The following is an 18952-nucleotide window of genomic DNA, read 5'->3' on the forward strand; positions in this document are numbered from 1 at the left end:
ATTTTAATTCAAAATATATAAATTTTTTTGCTTTAATTAAGCATTTATTAGTTTATGTATGTTAGCTTTTAATAACTAAAACCATGAAATACTGTAGGAGAAAAAAAAAACCCTAGAAGGAAGAGATTTGAAATTGAAACGGAACTTACTAAAAATAATAGAGAAAAAAATATTTATTTAATAATTATTATATATATATGGAGAGAGAGAGACAGAGAGAGACAGAGAGAGAGAGTGTTTAGCGCATGCCAGCTCAGTCACAAGTGTTGTGTTCATAAAACTACGGCGCTACGTACAGCTAATACAACACTAGCGAAAATTAAGAATTTTATTTTATTTTCCCCTTTTTTCCTTCTCAAATCTCAAAACCGAAACGCACTTCTTCAATCTCTTCTTCCTTCATTCGCCGATTCCAGAATCCTTCAATCCAATTCAAATGTGCAATTCTTTCGCAGCGCGCTTCCAGATTCGCCACCGCTGACGCCGAATCCGAATCCAATCCTGCCGAATCCGATAATGTCTTCCAGCTTCAGTCCCTCGCGCCCGCCGCAGCAGTTAATCGGAGTCTCCCGCATGAGATCCTCCGCCGTCAAGAAGCTGCCGGAACCCTTGCGGCGAGCCGTCGCCGATTGCCTCTCCTCCACTCTCTCTCCCTCCAACGAACCTTCTAGAACTCTCCAGGTCTCTCTCCTTTCCTCGCTTTCGCTTCGTGATTCGTGTTTCGCACTGGATGCGGCAAATGAATTTCGCACGACGCTGGAAATTGTTTTTTATTGTAATTATTATTATTTTCAAAAAAATGGACGTTAGTTACCATTTTTTTTTGCGCTTCCGTTATTGTGTAAAAATAGGAAGTTCTTTATCCTCACGGTTGGGGAAGAAAGTGGGATCGAGTAGTCTTAGCTTGTTTTACGTACTTAGCTGCTGAATACGAATCTTGTTACTGAGCTTAGGGAGGGGTAATTTGGTCAATGTTGTGTGGCTGGTTTTAGGTTAACTTGCGGGAAGGGGCATTACTCCTGTACACACTCTTTCTTACTGGGTTGCTACCTATTCAGCATACAAGGTTTCTGGCTATATTTATGTTCTGATGGGACTTCGGAAAAACTTTTCAATAAATAGGATTAAATTTCTTCAGTTAAAATTACGTATTAGTTTAAGTAAGTTACTATATAAGCTAAATTAGTGAGCTGTTATCATCTTTGTTAATTCATTTTATTTTCTTGTTAAGAATTTAATATTTTTTTTACATTAATTATAGAATTAGTATTCAGTAATTGCTTGAGAAGTCTTCCCAGCTTGTTATACCCATCTTGATAGGCACCATAGCAACTTCCTGTGCAAAGTTCTGGGAGTTAGTTAACTGCTACTGTCGTCTTTAATTTTTAAAGTGTAGGCTATGAGGGATGGCGGATATGTTTTTCTTAATTAGTGTGATGATTGCGCCTTTTTATCAACGTGATATTAGAAGTCTTCCCTTAAATTGTTGCTTGTATGGTAATGATTTTAGATGCCTGAGTAATGCTGTGCATGTGTGCGAGAAGTTTTAGAAGTACTCTTCGTGGAGTTCTTATTTAATGTAATGATCGATTTTCTTATCATCATAGACATATACATATAAATATGCATACATACATGTATGATGCTAAAAGTTTTTTTTCTTGATTTTGTTCCAAGGAAGTTAATGATTTTAAAAAGCTGAGTAATGCTGTGTTCCGTGGAAGTACTGTCTGAAATAGATGAATATTTCTTTGTTTTCAACTCATGATGCAGGCTGTGTATCAGCAGGAAATTTTTTAACATTTATTGCAAATGTTGCAATGCAGATGTCACATTCAATATTTTTTTTGTATTTATTGTACCATCTGTACCGAGATTATTAACATATATTTTATGCAACAAGTACGATTGTTATCGGCAGTAAGTAAAATATTTGTACATGTAGGCTGATTACTCAAGCACTAGCTTCCTATTATTGGGGTTCTTTACCGACTGCAACATACTTTTGTAGCTTAAAATATAACCAGATTTTAATGGCATGCATAACTGTTACTCTCGTTGATCCATGACCAAATCCCATTTGACTGCAAATTATTGTACCATTGTATTTGATATACAGTAGCCAAATTCTAAACTTTACCGATTTTATTTTATAGCTTAAATATATGATTGCAGGACTATTTGAAAGCCCCTGCAGCCACAGACTTGGCTTATAATGCAATTCTGGAACATACTATTGCTGAGAGGGAGCGCAGGTAATTGTTACATTTATTTATTTCCATGAGGTAGTTGATGTGGCTTTACAGATTTGTTAAAACCATAGCTCTAAAAGTATTCTGCTATGTACTTAAGACAATGTCATGCACGAAGTGAACTAATTTTGTTGGATGAAAGGTGTGGAGTACATCCTTATAATTTCTATTCGGTAGTAGCTGAATATTTTTTTCTTTTCTTTTCTTGGTTAAGAAGGTAATGCATCTATGTTCATGTAGATGGTGATGTATTTGTGAGACTAGTTGTCCAATTGTTGTTTTAAGACATTGATGGAAACTGTGGAAGGTTCCAAGATAATGGCTTATGTAGTGCATATTATTACCATCACTGTTACTGATATCATCATCAGTACTAGGGAAAGAGAAGTACAGAGAAGATAAACTGAAAAATTGAAAATGAAATAGATGACCCTAGGATTTTGAGACTCCTTTGTCCATCCCTTCTATTTACCCTGAATCAGTCCTGGCTTGTCCTTTCATTTCAATTATCTCTTTTATCCCCTTCTCTGACTAACTGTGTCTTCCTATGTGCATCGATGCTTCCTGCCACATGTGCCGGCTATAACTCTTCTCCTTTTATTCAATGCACATGCAGCATGCATTGCTCATTTGAGATTCTAATTATGTGCTTTTTGTGCTTTTCTTCCTCAAATATATCTGTTTAGTTCTTGGTTTGCTACTTGTCCCCCCAAGCCATTTAACCTCGTCCTCAATGGGAAAGTCATAAAATTGGTATTCAATGGGTATGAGGGTTTCCAGGAATCCTCAGGAGGTCCTGCCATCAATTCCTCACAGTCCCCTCAGGGATAGCCCTGACTTTTAGGACCTCAGCTACTTGAACCTGGAGTTCTAATTCTTAGAAGCAAGCTAGGTAAGGATGAGTATGAGCAGAAACTGAGGATAGAATTGGAAGTGTAAAATCTGACTGCCCTTTTGTTGAATAATATTGGAGTTGAAGAATAAATCTTAATAGAGCTGTCGTTTTGTTCTGCTATTGGACCTGATTTTCCTTTCAATTAATCCAATATCTAGTTCCTTTTTGTTACAAATTTGTTAATGATGTCCACAGTTGAACAATTGTATTTGACTTTGTACTAGAATTTTGTTCAACCAAGCTGATTAGACTTTGCATAATGTGTATTGCTGTCAGTTAGGTACCTCAAATATTGTTTCTGTTTCTTTATTGCCCTTTCTTGTTAGACCATTTCAAATTAGCTTCTAACTTTGATACTTTCTGTCAGTCCTGCGGTAGTCACAAGGTGTGTGGCACTTTTGAAGCGGTATCTCCTAAGGTATGTTCCTAATTACTTAATTAAGTCAAAACTCAACAGTTTATCAGATTTCTATTTTCAGGACATTATCTATTACTCTAGTTTAGTGTCTCCCATCCTCATTTCATAGACTTGCACTTCATTTTACTACAATGTTGCTTATTTCAATATATCAATTTACTTGCTCAATTTTGTGTCAATATTTATGTTAGATAAAATGCCAAAAAGAGTAGAGTATTGGTAGGTGTTTTAATCAATGCCAAAGAGTGATTGGTATATTTTCTGTTTTACAAGCTTTATGCTGAACTTGTACTTCTACTCCTTGAGTACTTTGCTGGAAGAACAGTGATGTAAACTCGGTGTCAATGAAGTCCATTTTTTTAAACAACAAAGATGATCATTAGTTGATAATTAAAGGTACCACCAAAAGTGCTAGAGAACGATGTTAGCCCGGTTTTTCATCACATTCTACAGTAAGAAGTCTCAAATTATGGGCAAAGGATTCTTTCAAAATTTACTGTTCTGATGTGTATTAAAGTTTCTGATGTATTTACATTAAAGAACTCATAATAATCAACTTGTTTATAACTCGGATGGTTATAGAATAATAATATGACAGATGTTGCATATCACTTGTTTTGGAATGTGTTTAAATGTTTTTGAGTTTTGGAATGGATTTTGCCAGTTCAACCTGCTTTGGCAAATAAAATAATAGCAACAAAATTAACAAACAAGATAGAGATCTCTCTCATGTATGGGAGACATTTTCACACCTGTTTTGTCATATCCGTGCGCCAAGGGTCAAATGGTCTCTCACTTCCCAAAACAAGTGGCACTTAAATTATTTTGAAAATTAGGCAGTTAGATTCCATTTCCATTTTTGTGGGATAAAAACACTAAAATGTATTTATTAGGCAAATAGCTTCCTTATCTAGTTGAATAGAAAAGAAGTACAGAAATGAGGATAAAATATACTCTCAAACGAAACCAAATATGCAAGTCTAGGAAGAAAGAAAAAAACATGCACATTTTTGTTGGAGGGGGATAAGTTGGCTTTCTGGTCCTGGAATTCATTGTTCCCTATAATATCATTGTTTTAGTAACAAAATTTCTCTGTTCTCAGGCCTGTGGAAGAGGTCAGTGAATCTTTTTTACAATTCTGCTAGTTTCTTCCTTGTTTAAGTTATCTGATATTCATTAGCAGAATGCTGTTTACTTAGATTCGTAGAATAACTGAAACATGCAATTTGTATCTTTCCTTATTTGCTGCTTCTTGGATGATATACTATCTTGTTATAGTTGCTATTTACGCATTAAGTATTGACAACTCATTACTACAGATACAAACCAAGTGAGGAGACATTACTTCAGATAGATCGATTTTGTTCAACCATAATTGCTGAATGTGATATTAACCCAACTCAGCCGTGGTCACGAGTTTTGAGTCGTCAATCTGGTGTATCAATAACATCCATAAATACATCTCCTTTACCTGTATCTACCTTTGCTTCTGAGGCACTTGTAAAGTCACTAAGTTATGTTCGTTCATTAGTGTCTCAACACATTCCTAAACGGCTTTTTCAATCAGCTTCATTTGCTGGACCACCTTCATCCGGACAGGCACTACCGACATTGTCATCTTTGCTAAGTAAATCCTTCAATTCCCAGTTAACTCCTGCAAGTATTCCAGAAACACAAAGTTCCACAAGTGTTCAAGAACAACTAGAGAAGGAGTCAAGTTCTTTATCTCTTTCAAGGTTATCAAAAATTGATAAAGCTGATGAAATGGATGAACTAGGGTTCATTGCACATGATGTTCTGAAATGGCGCTGGCTTGAGGAACCACTGTCATCATCTATAGGCACTGAAAAGTAATAATCTGTGCTTTACACTGGTTTAGGTGTCTTGTTAGTGGCCACTTAGCTTATGTCTCCACTTTACCTTTTATTTTCAATTATCTTCTAGCGTTTCAGAAATTAACTTTGTTAATTAACATGTTTTAATGCAGTGAGCGTGCTGTGAATTCTCAAGACATGACATCACATAGTTTCTTAGAAATAGGTGCAGCAGCTCTACTTGTAGGAGACATTGAAGCTAAGATGAAGGGGCAGCCATGGAAATTTTTTGGAACTGATGATATGCCTTACCTGGATCAGCTATTGCAGTCTTCCCCTGTAACGCCAATTACTGATTCTGATTCTGCTCGCCCCCATCTAAGAGCGATAACAGCATCTAAGCGCATAAAACCTGGCTCTCGTCAAATTTGGCATGTTCTTATATGAACTTGCACTGATATTTTTCTTTTTCTATTTTTTATCTAAGTTCATGCCATGTCAACTCTTTTATAATTTGTTGTTTTGAGCCAAATATTATATTAAAAAAATTTGAACTATTACCTTCAGAACATTTTAGTTGTGAAATTGAAGTACTTACAATTTAAAAGCAATGGTTTCTAGAATTTTAGATTAGCCTTCTAAAGGCAGATGTATTATATTGTCATGTCCTGTTGATTAATTAATTGGTTTGGGCGGGAAGGGGGAGGCGTGTTTTGTAAACTCAGGTTTTCTCTTTGTACTTTTTTTTGTACTCATTCTGTTTCTTGTAGTCTTGTTCTTTCCCTCTTCATTGTATCTTTTTTTTAATATATGCATTTTCTGCACTCAATATCTTTATGCAACACTTTGGGTGGTTCTCTTTGGTTCCTTACCACTCAATTCAAGAAGGACTGTGATGTTCTATGAATTATCATGCTGTTTATTTGGGCAAAATTATGTGATAAGTGTTTGAATTGCTCCTATTTAGTTTGATACCCTTTTTTATCCACAAGATGTGTAAAAGGTGTTTTTTCTTTTTTCAACTACTTTGGCATGCATCAACGCTTTTCATGATTTGATTTGCTGTTCTGAACACTTCCATTTCTACAGGGAGGATTTTCCTGTGATTACATTCCGTCCCAGAACTCGACAGCTTTTCCAGTATCGTCATTACAGGTTTAGATAATTTTGACTCTAGAGAATCTTCATTGGATAACAATGTTTGAACCTGATTTGATCACATCTGAATATGCATGCCATAAATTAAATTTTAACTTGGTCATTCGTCGCACGAGAAATTGCATTCATTGCTTTCCAATTTAGATTTGGAAAAATGCAATTATTTAATATTTGGCACTTCTTTCAAAGTAATTATTATTTCACCCTAAAGCTTCTTAAGTTTCCTTAAGTGATTTCCAATATTTACATTAGTATATTTGATTTGTAATTTCTTATTGACCTCTGTTAGTTTTGCTGCCCTGACTGATGATTTACACTTTCAATTTCTTATTCTACAAATTTACACACACTCTGAGGACAGAATTGAAAGGAAAACTGTCAGGAATAGTTAGAGCTGTTAAGTAAATAGGGGGGGATAGAGATCCAAGTAGGCATTCTGAATTATAAACAGTGGAAATGATGAAAGATATATATAATTTTGATCCATTGGGAAAGCACGAATTAAGGTTCCCTTCTCGTTGGGCTCTCGATACCATGTCGAAAAGAGGGAAAGCAAGAAGGCGTATGATGAATTCTGTGTAGGAACTGTTCAATCTAATTGATCCTAATATCAACTGTTACTATATCTATAGGATTCTAAAATATCTATCTCTCAGTTACATCTAGAGGAGAAGGTTGTTATCAGGAAAAACTGCACAGTAAAAGCTGTTAGGGACTTTCAGAGCATTTAGTAAGTGGAGATCAGTTAGATAAATTGTGGGTGGGGAGATAAGGGGATTTCCTTCTCTTATCTCAATTGTTCAATAAAATTATTTTTTCTTGAAATTTCTCATTTTTCATTTAACATTTTGCATATGTATTCAGTTAACAATTACAATTTTTTCTTATCTTATTCTTGCTGTTAATTGTTTATTTATGTTTTCTACATCTCACAAAATGTTCTCTTATGCTGACCAGTGAGCAACAACCTCTGCGATTGAACCCTACTGAGGTACATGATGTTATTGCTGCAGTGTGTGCAGAGGTTTCTATCCCAAATGCCAATGTTGCCAGAGCCTCAACTAGACTAAGTAATAACAGTGGCAAACCATCAACGGATGTGGCTGTGAGCGTCCTTATTAAACTAGTTATTGACATGTATGTTTCAATTAATTGTTGTCTTTTTTTTATGTTTTATTTCTTTCTGGTTACCATCTGTTTATCCCTGAATACTTTTTCTCTTAGTTTTACTGTATATTCCAATTTCTGTCATCAAAATATGAATTTTTCGAGTTTCATTTTCTCAAAATCTAAACTAGTTTGAGTTGAATTAATTTTTAAAGTAGAGAAGAGGGTTTGATATTGCAAAATTGAAGAAAAATGTTGTGCGAAATACTTTTTTATTGAAGATGGTCCCCCACAAGTAAAAATATATTCCAAAAAGCAGCCAGAAATTCTTGCAATTTGGCACTAATTTAAGCAATGCCATGCTTAGAATCTGTTTTAACTAGTTGAGCAAACATACAGAGAAGAAAACAGGCACAGTTCAACATTGTTTGACCAACAGCGAATTGTAGGTTCAGTCATGAAACAGATAAAACTGTCTGATGTAGAGAGATTATGAGTAGCCATTCAACGCTCCTGCGCTAACATTGGATATTCTCCCCAATCTCATTGAAAAATTGTTATTATCAATGGGGAGACTGGTGTGTGCCATACTCACTGTTGAAGGAACTATTGTTTTATTAAAGGTTTTACAGAAAGGAGGGAGGGTTTTATAGAGGTGTACAAATATATAACTTGTTGACTGGTATTTTTTGCAATTGTCTATTTTATTGTAGTTTGGGTTATTAGATAACCAATTGCCAATTTATGCTAACATAAAAGCATTGTCGAGATATGGCCATGTAGTATTTCAAAACTTATAATGCTTTTCTATGTTGGGTAAAATTATAGTGTTGAGTGCCAAATTGCTCAGCCACAGATTAATTTTCTGGGCAACTGGTTGATTGAACTAATATGTTGTTTCATATTTCTATGGTTTTACACTGCTCTGCAAGCCAATTATGTGTACTGATCATAGAGATATTGTTTTCCAGGTATGTTTTAAATTCTCTGACAGCTGCTCCGCTCATTCTTTCTATGCTTGAGGTGATGCATAAATGAAGCACTTTTTCTCTGTTATGCTATGCTATCTGTAATATTTTTGAATACTAATTTATTTGAAATGCATCTTTCAGGAGATGCTTAGTTCTTCCAAAACATCATGTAGGGTTCGCGCTTTTGATTTAATTCTAAACCTTGGGGTTCATGCACATCTCCTGGAACCGATAATTGCTAATGATGCTTCCACCATAGAAGAAGAATATTCTCAAGAATCCTATTATGACAGTGACACTCAAGTTATGGTGCCAGGAAGAGGAAAAGAAAGTTCTCAGAATAAGTCAGATGCTGGCTCTGCAATTGATAATTTTGAGTCTTGGATTTTAAATATTCTGTATGAGATACTACTTCTTCTTGTTCAGGTATTATTGGGTAGAAAATAAAATTGTTACATAATCATTACTTGTTTCTAAATATTTTTTCTTGGCTGGTATCATCTGATTGACTGGTGTCAATATTTTATCTTCGACACTTATCACAATATATTAATTTATGTGTAAATGATATGGTGTTGATGAGTTTCCCTTGGAAACTATAGCGAGGGTGTGACATTTATTAAATGGATTGAAAATATAAGAATAAAAGGCAAGTTTCCATTGTTTTCTCTCCATTATTGAGATTGGGAAGTTGCTTTTTTGTTTTATGTTTCAAGAGTTAGATAGCAATTCTATATGGTTCTGTTGTGATATTAGCATGTGCTTGGATTGGAAGTACCTAGAGCAACGATTGGTATGATAAGAAATAAAACTTCTTTTTTATCAGATTTGTCAAATGCTTTTAGATGATTTTTCCTTCTGGACATTTAAGTTCTAATTCTGAGTTCAATGATAACATTATAATACATTCAAAGATAACCAAGTGCACACACATACACATCAAGGAAACTGTTTTGTTCAATATTGCAGAGTTATATGTCAAGGCTTATATGATCTTATACTCTAGTGTCTTATAATATAAATTTGGATTTGGATGCTTGCATTTTAGATCCTAATACTTTAACATGTAGACAGAAGACATTGTACATAGGGATCTACTGTCAGGCACATGGCCCTTTAGACTACTAAACTGTCAGGATAAGATAACTGTATAAACTAAAAATACGAGCATTCAAATTCTCTGAATGTACATGTGCCATTGGTTTTTTCTTCCATCTTGTACACATTCTAACTAAATAAATACCCTTTAGTTATATTAATCAGAAGTAACTATCACCTGAAGATGTTCTAATCAGTGTCTTCTTTTAAATTTGTAGAGTATAACTTGGGGGCTAACTTTTTTGAATATGGAATAAAATTGAAGGGTAATTGTTCTAGTCACAGGTGGTACCTTAATGCTTGATATACTTGTAAAGTAGGGGAGGACTGTTGAAATAATCAACGGTTTTTTTAATAACTAAGGACTCTTTTGAGGTAGTGCTCACGTATTGGAGTGGGTTTGCATTTGTTGCAATAACATATCTTGTACTTTATTTTAAAATCTCAGATTGGTTCGGCATAGGTGGATAAAGAAAACGTTTTATCATCTATTCATATGGATGTTCTTAAGATAATTATGTTATCTCTCTATCTGTTTTTTCCATTTTTCAAACATAATGGTTTAATCATGCTGTTGTCATAAATTATCATTTATGCTGATCAATTTCTTTATACAGTCTGAAGAAAAGGATGAATCTGTTTGGGCATCTGCTCTCAGCTGTTTGCTGTATTTTGTCTGTGATAGAGGAAAGATCTGGAGAAACCGTTTAGTAGGGCTTGACATAAGGGTGAGAAATAATATCCTCCTCTCCTATTTGATTCTACCTGTATTTCATGGAAAAAAAAATTCATAGCACATTCTGTTGGCCAAGTATTTTTCTCCTTTTTTGGGAGGTTGGACAGGGAGTCAGGGGAGTGGATGTTTGGCAATTATTGAACTTTTGAATTTATTTTAGATCTATAGAAGTTAAGTCTTCTGTTTAAGAGAGTGAAAAAATGATGATGGGGGATATTTTTATTAAGCAAAAAAACAAGTAAAATTTTTCAGAATAAAATAGATAAAAATAAAAATAGTGTCACAGAAGGAAGAAATAGAGACCGTTTCAAACATCTTTTTAAACCAAGAGGTCATGCCGCTGCTTTTAGAACTGAAAACTAGAACAAGTATAAAGAGGTTTTGTAAGCAATGTTTTCAGTGGTTGTATTGCAAGGAGAACATTTCACTTGTGCTATTCTTAGAAATTACATCTTTCTTCCCTAAGCCTCTTCTTTGTCACATCTTTCTAAAAAGTTATCCGTTTATTGTTTTTGTCTATTTTCTTTAATTTTGTTATTGTATTATGTTTTAGAATTTCTTCGAGGAACTAAAACTAACAAAGTAGAAGGTTGTAGTACTTTGGTTTCTGTACACTAGATGTTCTTTAGTTATTCAGTGCTGTATTTTTGTTTTCCATTAATACAGTTTGTTTCCCATTTGGGCACTTAAGTCTGTGTGTAAGCTATGTGGTTTTAAGCATCTCAGCCATGAAATAATTCTTAATACAGGAATTTGTAAACCCTATGTGTTTTATCTTGTGTTTTTAATGCATAGCTATTTGGTTACTGCTTTGTTATTGACTGGTAATGCTCTGTATGTCATTATGATATAACTGTCTAATTTAGTTACTTCCAATTTGCTTTTAGGTTTTGAAGGCACTAGTAAGAATCAGTAGGGAGAACTCTTGGGCGGAATTAGTTCACTGTAAGCTTATTTCCATGTTAACCAATATGTTTTATGAAGTTCCTGAAGTTGCTGCGTCTCTACCCAGCAAACCCAAGTTTCTTGTGGATCAACTTGATCTGATCGGAGGAGTTCAATTTATTTTTATTGAGGTGTGCATATCTTTTTCCAATTGAGTTTATTATCACTGATAGTTTTTCCTCTTTTTACCAACTGTACTGCTTTTGTATAATTATTGTATCCATGCTGCATAAATAAGGCCAACATGATATTTTTTCAGTTGACCACTTAAATTAATTGTGACTTCTCAATCTGTAGAATATATTATGGGTGATCCATGACGTTTCATTATTTTTCAGTATTCAACACATCTACTATGTTGGTATAGTTGCCTGCTCCAGATTATGTAAATGGTTTTAGGAGTGTAAAAGAGTATTGGGAGGAAGTTATAAGTGAAATGATTGTGAAAAAACTAGAGATAAAGATTGTGACACATTGGGCTGTTAGATCTCCAAATTTAACCTTAAGGGAGTGAGGTAGGTTGGCATGATGGCTTAATGGCACAGAAAGATGTGTGATTGTGAAAAAGCAGATGCAAGGTGACCACTATAAAAATCATTGCTTAAGAAGTCTGGTTTTTGGTACAACTTATAAATCATAATGGACCAAGACATAATTTTCAGGACAAGACCTTTAGGCAAAAAGGAAATTATTTTCTGTGAAAATTGGTCTGTCCTGCGCAAAAACTTAATGATAAATGATTTTTCTAGGATCTGGAGCTGATGTTTACACATCCTCTGGTGGTTGTGGTCTTCAGCCAATGATTGCAATGGACTGGATACATTTAATCCTTGTCTTGTTGCTTGATTTGGGGATTTTAAAGCTAATCATCAATTTGTCATTAGGATTGTGATTGGTTGATCCGACAGCCTGTCTGGATACAAAGTCAGAAGTGCTTTTGAGAGCATCTCAACTAAAAAAAACTATATTTCTTGTAGAGAAGCTCTCAAAAGCACTTATAGATTGTATCTAAAGAGAGCCCTTATGGGAGAAAACTTTTTTTATTATTACGATTGATTGATGGGCCCAGTACGGATTTACCATTTTAGTTGGTCTTAAGATTCCTGTTTTTTGGTTTTACACTGTAGAATAAAATGTTGATAAAGCCCTAAACCAAGGTCCTACTTACAGTGTTTGTTTCAAATTATATGATTTCCCCTTGCTTTTTGGTATGTTGGGTGCAGTATTCCCTAGCAAGCTCAAGAGAAGAGAGGAAAAATTTGTATTCAGTGCTTTTTGATTACATTCTGCATCAAATAAATGAAACATGCTTTGCTTCTGGAGTCAATGAATACAATGATGATGAGATCCAACCTCTTGCTGCTCTACTTGCTCAAACAAATGCACCTGAGGCCTTTTATATTTCCGTTAAACTTGGGGTAGAAGGCATTGGAGAGATTCTGAGAAGATCGATTGCATCAGCCCTGTCCAGATATCCCAATAGTGAACGACTAAATATGGTACTTCTATATTCTTCTTCTTATCTGTTGTTTTGATAGTTTAAGGGCTATTCCTTTTCATGATTCTAGTGAGCGTCTCTATTCTCCCTCCTTTGGTGGACATAATAGCTCTGAATGCTTTATTAAATGTAACAACCTGCAAGATTGGGTTCTTTGTTAACACGGAGGAAAAAGGTTTCAACTTGGATTAGTTTGTAAAGGCAGAACATTTAATCATTTGGGCTATGGAGAAAACATGTGAAGCAGTTTGTCTAGTGCTTCTCATGGATTTGTATACAAGCATTTGCAATACCTTCATCAAACAGAAAAAGCACTTCTACTAAAAACACATTAAATTTATTTATACTTCAGATGGCATCATCAATATTCTGGAAGTTGCTTCCATAAATTAAATTCTTGTTCAGTTGATGGCTTATCTCAATTAAATTTTATAAGTAAAAGGAGGATTTTTTGGTAGCAAAAATTAAAGATGTATTTGTTTTATCCGTTAAAGATACTCTGTGCCATTCTGTTATTCTCTTTGCATGATTGCAAGTGTAAATGGCTGATTTATTGCTTTCACTGAGCTGCATATGCATTTACTTTACAGATTTCTCTTAATTCATTACATAATATCAGGATTCAGTGGTTTAGTTCAATTATAGTTTGATTTTACATTCATTATATCCTTTATTAAAGATTATGAAGTTGTTGTCACTTTTAGTTTTAATATGTTTTCTCGTATATTTGGCTTAAAATAAGTCTTATTTAATTTCTATATATTCATTTTGTATATTGTTGGTTTCTTTTAAATATTTGCAGCTACTGGAAGTTGTAGCAGAAAAATTTGATGCTGTAATAAGTACATTTACTCATTTGGACAAAGAGTTCTCTCATATGAATCAGATAACCAAATCTCTCAAGTTTCTGGAAAACATGGAAGGTGTGGTTCTGAGAAATGGCATTGGTTTGCAGGCAAAGCACTCATGGTCCACTTTACATTCTCTTCTTCATTCTGAAAGAATTTCGTACCGTCAAAATGGGTATATCTGGTTAGGTGATCTGCTTATTTCTGAAATTAATGGAGAAAGAGATGGAAATATATGGTCAAGTATCACATACTTCCAGCAGAAAATTGCTCAAGCTGGAAGTCAAGATTCTTTCAATACCTCAGATGTTCCTTTGCCCATTTTACTTATGTGTGGCCTTCTAAAGTCTAAATACAACTATATTAGATGGGGATTTTTGTTTGTCCTTGAAAGGCTTCTCATGAGATGCAAATTTTTGTTAGATGAGCATGAAATGCAACAATCAAGCAGCAGAGATCTAGGTCATGGGAAGAGAGATTGGCATCTCGAGAAAGCCAATGCAGTGATTGACATAATGAGTGGAGCTCTGTCTTTGGTGTTTCAGAAAAATGAGACAGATCGCATTAATATTCTGAAAGTAACTATCGCTGAACTCGGCATACTTTTTTTTTATAATATGCTCATGTTGTATGATTAACTGTCTGTAAGAGCGTTGCAATCCACACTACAAAATAACAAAAGCCTGATCCCCCTAGGTGAAGTCAGTTGCATGGATCACTTGATACCATTAGTCTTGGTATGAGATTCTAACTCTTTGGAGATATTAACTATGACATCCCTCTTAATAACTTAATCCAGTTGCCTTCTTGGTCTCTCTTTTTTCACAAGACTAAATACAATTACTCTCCTTATTAGTGCTTCTTCCAGTAGTATTCTCTGGATGTGTCTAAACCACCTTAACTGTTTTTTTATCTTTTCCTTAATTAATGTCACACACCAATATCTCTTCATATACAATTGTTCTGTATCGCATCCCTTAGTTGATGCATCCTTTGTTCTCATTTATGCTACCCCCACATTTGTCTTATTGCTCCCTTAAAGCTTAGCATCCGCTACTATAGAGTATACAAATGTCTGGCAGTATGGGTTAACATTTTATTGAGATTTGTTGTAGATAATTTGACAATTCACAAATAACCCCTGATGTGTTTTTCCATTTTAATCATCCCGTGTATCTTGTGTATGACATCCACATTACTTTCAATCAGTACAAATTTTGAAAAATGTAGCTAGCAAATCTGCATGTTCTAATCTTACCATAGAAAGGGAAGAACAGAATGCTTTGCCAATTTAATTTTGTTTGAGGAATTGTTAAGGAATTTTTAGTCATCTTTATGGTAAATTAAATTTCTACAATCACAGACAATTTTCTAGCCGAAAAAATTGTTGATATTGTTGCAGGTTTTTACTTTGAAGAATATTTTTTATAAAAAAATCGTTTATATGATTTCTTGAAACAAATGTTTGGAGAATTTGTATTTGGTTTTATGTTTTGGGCTTCTATTTAGGTGTTTCTTGATCTATCATTCTTCCCCCTATGTACTGAACACTTTTCTCTGTTTCTAAACAGATGTGTGACATATTATTCTCTCAATTGTGCCTAAGAGTTCCTCCAGCTGCTGCTATGTCTTTTGGAGATGATGTACACCATGGCAGAAATTTAAATCACACTAATATAAGCAAAAGATTTGATAGTGATAATCATGTTGGCAAACAAGATACTTTCCACTGGGATGAATACAAGGAAGAAGCTAATAGGAGATCCGGCTACCATAATAACTACCACCTGGATCATGAGACTGCATCAATGGCAGCACTTTCCCAAGGACGAGCCATTGTCCCAATGCAATTAATTGCACGTGTTCCGGCTGCCATACTATATTGGCCACTAATCCAATTGGCTGGAGCAGCAACAGATGATATTGCATTGGGTGTTGCTGTTGGAAGTAAAGGAAGAGGAAACCTGCCTGGTGCTACATCTGATATTCGGGCCACACTTCTTCTACTACTTATTGGTAAATGCACAGCTGATCCTGTTGCTTTCCAGGAGGTTGGTCAGGAACAATTCTTTAGGTGATTCCTAACTTTTCTCTTTGTGAATTTGTTGGCTTTCTTACTGCATCTCCTTTATACATTAGCCTGAAATTTCTTGCATTTTGCAGGGTACTTTTGGATGACACAGATTCAAGAGTGGCATATTATTCTTCTGCTTTTCTTCTGAAGGCATGGATTTTAATTGATTTTTGGTGTTGGAAATGTGTTAGATCCATATATATAATCTTTTGTAATAATTTCTCATTGCTGCAGCGAATGATGACCGAGAAGCCAGAGAAATATCAACACATGCTTCAGAATCTTGTTGTTAAGGCTCAACAGGTACCTCTTTATTTTATAATGAGTTTGCCTCAAGTCCATACAATTAATAAAGCTGAGATTGAATATTAATCTTACATTTGATGAGCTTCATATCCAATTTTTTTCGTTTATATAAATCTCATGATTATATTAATGAAACACAAAAAATATGGTAACAATCTGGCTTTGAAAGTTGCAGTGGAAAATTAGGCTAAAAGATGAAATTGAGACCATGCTTGCAAAAGTCATTATATCAGAATATTAGGGTTATTCATTTATTATGAGTCCTGCTATGCTAGTAGTTATATTGGAATGGGTTTGTACTAGTACTTGGCTTAGACTTGTTAGTATAAACTAGTTATTTAAAATAATTTATATCTTTCGAAAAAAAATTTCAAATTATTAAAAATTATTGTTATGATAAATTCAAAAAATATTGTGGTAATAATCTAATCTTAGTTTTATCTCAAGTAATTGTGTATACTCATGAAGTAAATGTAAACTCTCCTAGTTGTTTTCGCAAAAATTAATATCATCCACATTGGTTATTTAATATATATTTTCTATATTAATAAGCTTACATGTACATGACAATATAATATAAAAAAACTCACTTTGTTCGTGTAAAATAAATTTTTTAACTATTCAATGAAGTGGGAAGTTAATTAATTATAAATGAATAAAGATTTACTTAAAAATTGAATTAGACGTTAATTTTGCTTAGAAAAGATAGTACGCGGAACTATTTATATTTTTTCATATAACTATATATAAGTAATTGCTAAAATTCAATTGATTTGGATAAAAAAAATCAATTGAACCTATTAAAACAATGAATTATAGAAAGATACCAAAAAAAAATATTTTTACTTTTGAGTGTAATTGATGCAAAATTTTAGTTCTTTTGTGTCGTGTTTTATCCATGTTTTTAATATTAATAAGTTTAGATATAAGTATTACTGTGTTAAGATAAGAAAATTAAAGAATAATGATTGTCCTACCTTTTATGAGATAATTATTTTAAAGATAATCAATTTTTATTAGATAAAATAACATTATAGAAATTTTTATGTAATAAAATATTAAAGATTTGAAAATTACATTATATTAAAATTATTATAAAATAAATTTTAAATTTTAAAAATTATAACACATTATAATTTCTTTTGAGATGTTAATATGATTATTGGCTAACTTTAGATATCATGAGTGAAGTTTTGTCATATTTATTATTTCTTTTTTGCATACCATAAAAATTAAAGGCCAAAAAAATAATTAAATGAAAAATAATTAAAATGCAATTTATTTCTTATGACTTGAGACGTCTTGTCTATGGAGTTGTTCTATACAAAAAAACACTCCAGGGAATTTCTGTAGTTCACTTTATTATATTCTCCAAATAAAAGAAACTTTATTTAAAAATTCTATTATAATTTTTCTGTGGTTTTCTTTACAATATAATATATTTGGTGAATTTAATATTTTTTGTTGCTTAAATTATTACATGGTGTCTTTGCAATGTAGAGTAACAATGAAAAACTGTTAGAGAATCCATATCTTCAAATGTGTGGCATACTTCAACTGGCAAATGATCTTGGGATTGACCTGTGATCTTCAAGGCATGACTTTCTGGGAGGCTATATTTTATGGGGTAGGACATCTGCATTGGTTCGCAATTGATTCTGAGGAAAAACTTCCATCATTGGATTGGCTCAGATTGAAATACGTATCCAGGACATACTTAAGTTCGTATGTTTCATTCCTGCAACATAATTGCGATTGATTGTCAACATTGCAGGGTACAATTGTATCCAGAGAAAGAGAGCCAGTGGAATTGAGTGAACTCTTACTATTAATTAATTACTTTGAGAAGTAATTAAGAGAACTGGGAAACATACTGCATGCCATCAATTCCTGTGATATCACTAGTTTGGAGAGCAATGTTGTATACTTGTATCTGCCATTATTTCAACTACTGGGGGAAGCCAGAGTTCTGTTAAGGGATAAATTTGAATGTCCCTGATTTTTACTCAAGTGTTGAAAATCTTGATCTGCCACCAGGTTCGCAACCCTCTCTCTCTCTCTCTTTCTTTTGCTTTGTTGGGAGATTTGAACAATGGAGCAGCTAAACTGTGATATTCAAAATCTTGTGACATGTTTTGACATTATCATTTTGTGTGGATGCAGGTGGCGGGCGGACATTAGTTTCCAACCAAAATGTGTGCAGAACTACATATGATTGTTTGTCTTGTACAGGACTTAGATTCCGACCGAGCCTTCTTCAGGTTTTTATTTCATTCATGAAGGCTTCCTCTATGCTTGCTTTTTTTACTTGGCATACAGGACCTTTCATGGGAAAAAAAGGAAGAACTCAATTTTGTGCGTTGTCAATATAATCACAGGTCCAACAAAATCCTTTCATAGTCCTTTCATAGGGGCATCATGGGATGTCTACTTTTAGAGGCATCCAAGTTGCTCTCATTTTCTGTAAATATCATATGATTTCCCCCCCTTTTTGTCCAACCTTTATTGCGAAAACTGTAACATCAATTGAGAAATTAATATGTACTAATGTAGATTATTTATACAGAATACAGGGCTTTGTGATGGAAATGTTTTGTAGGACAGTTTCTGATCTAACACTCCCTCATAATCCTTCATCATTTCATTTTTTTAATATATTTGCAATAAAACCGAGTGTTGGCTACAGTATAAACGTGCGTGCCTATAACCTTGGTTAGTATAATAATAACTAGTAGGGACAAAATATTTTAGAAAAAGATAATTAGTAGTTTCACATGTATTAATATATATTGTTTTAACTATAATAAGAAAAAAAATATTAATATAATAAAA

The 18952-nt window shown here is 33.7% G+C and overlaps 1 protein-coding gene across 3 annotated transcripts; it reads left to right on the forward strand.

The window, feature by feature from the left end:
* Positions 1-229: 229 nt before the first annotated feature.
* LOC137823433 (uncharacterized) lies at positions 230-18709 on the forward strand. Of its 3 annotated transcripts, XM_068628567.2 has the most exons (19): positions 230-681; positions 2176-2255; positions 3515-3565; positions 4885-5415; positions 5553-5814; positions 6473-6534; positions 7495-7674; positions 8616-8667; positions 8757-9041; positions 10331-10441; positions 11337-11525; positions 12618-12893; positions 13695-14318; positions 15312-15814; positions 15904-15964; positions 16049-16117; positions 17621-17747; positions 17895-18157; positions 18284-18709. In XM_068628567.2, exons 1-17 carry the CDS (start codon positions 517-519, stop codon positions 17705-17707), a joined length of 3588 nt encoding a protein of 1195 aa, XP_068484668.1. In that variant the 5' UTR covers positions 230-516; the 3' UTR covers positions 17708-17747; positions 17895-18157; positions 18284-18709. The 3 variants fall into 3 exon arrangements, with proteins under 3 accessions (XP_068484668.1, XP_068484667.1, XP_090149524.1); XM_068628566.2 differs by having other exon boundaries at positions 17621-18157; XM_090293398.1 differs by lacking the exons at positions 230-681; positions 2176-2255; positions 3515-3565; positions 4885-5415; positions 5553-5814 and having other exon boundaries at positions 7495-7642; positions 17621-18157.
* Positions 18710-18952: the final 243 nt, after the last annotated feature.

Source organism: Phaseolus vulgaris, chromosome 8, assembly GCF_051622355.1.
Source record: "Phaseolus vulgaris cultivar YP4 chromosome 8, ASM5162235v1, whole genome shotgun sequence".
In the NCBI taxonomy this organism is placed as follows: Eukaryota; Viridiplantae; Streptophyta; class Magnoliopsida; order Fabales; family Fabaceae; genus Phaseolus; species Phaseolus vulgaris.

What these genes read in the sequence shown, in the direction of transcription:
- LOC137823433 (XM_068628566.2), top strand. Translation starts at nt 517, where the DNA reads ATGTCTTCCAGCTTCAGTCCCTCGCGCCCGCCGCAGCAGTTAATCGGA. An exon ending in TCATCTATAGGCACTGAAAA is followed by an intron (nt 5,416 to 5,552) that starts GTAATAATCTGT and finishes GTTTTAATGCAG; the next exon opens with TGAGCGTGCTGTGAATTCTC. An exon ending in CTTCTGCTTTTCTTCTGAAG is followed by an intron (nt 15,965 to 16,048) that starts GCATGGATTTTA and finishes TCATTGCTGCAG; the next exon opens with CGAATGATGACCGAGAAGCC.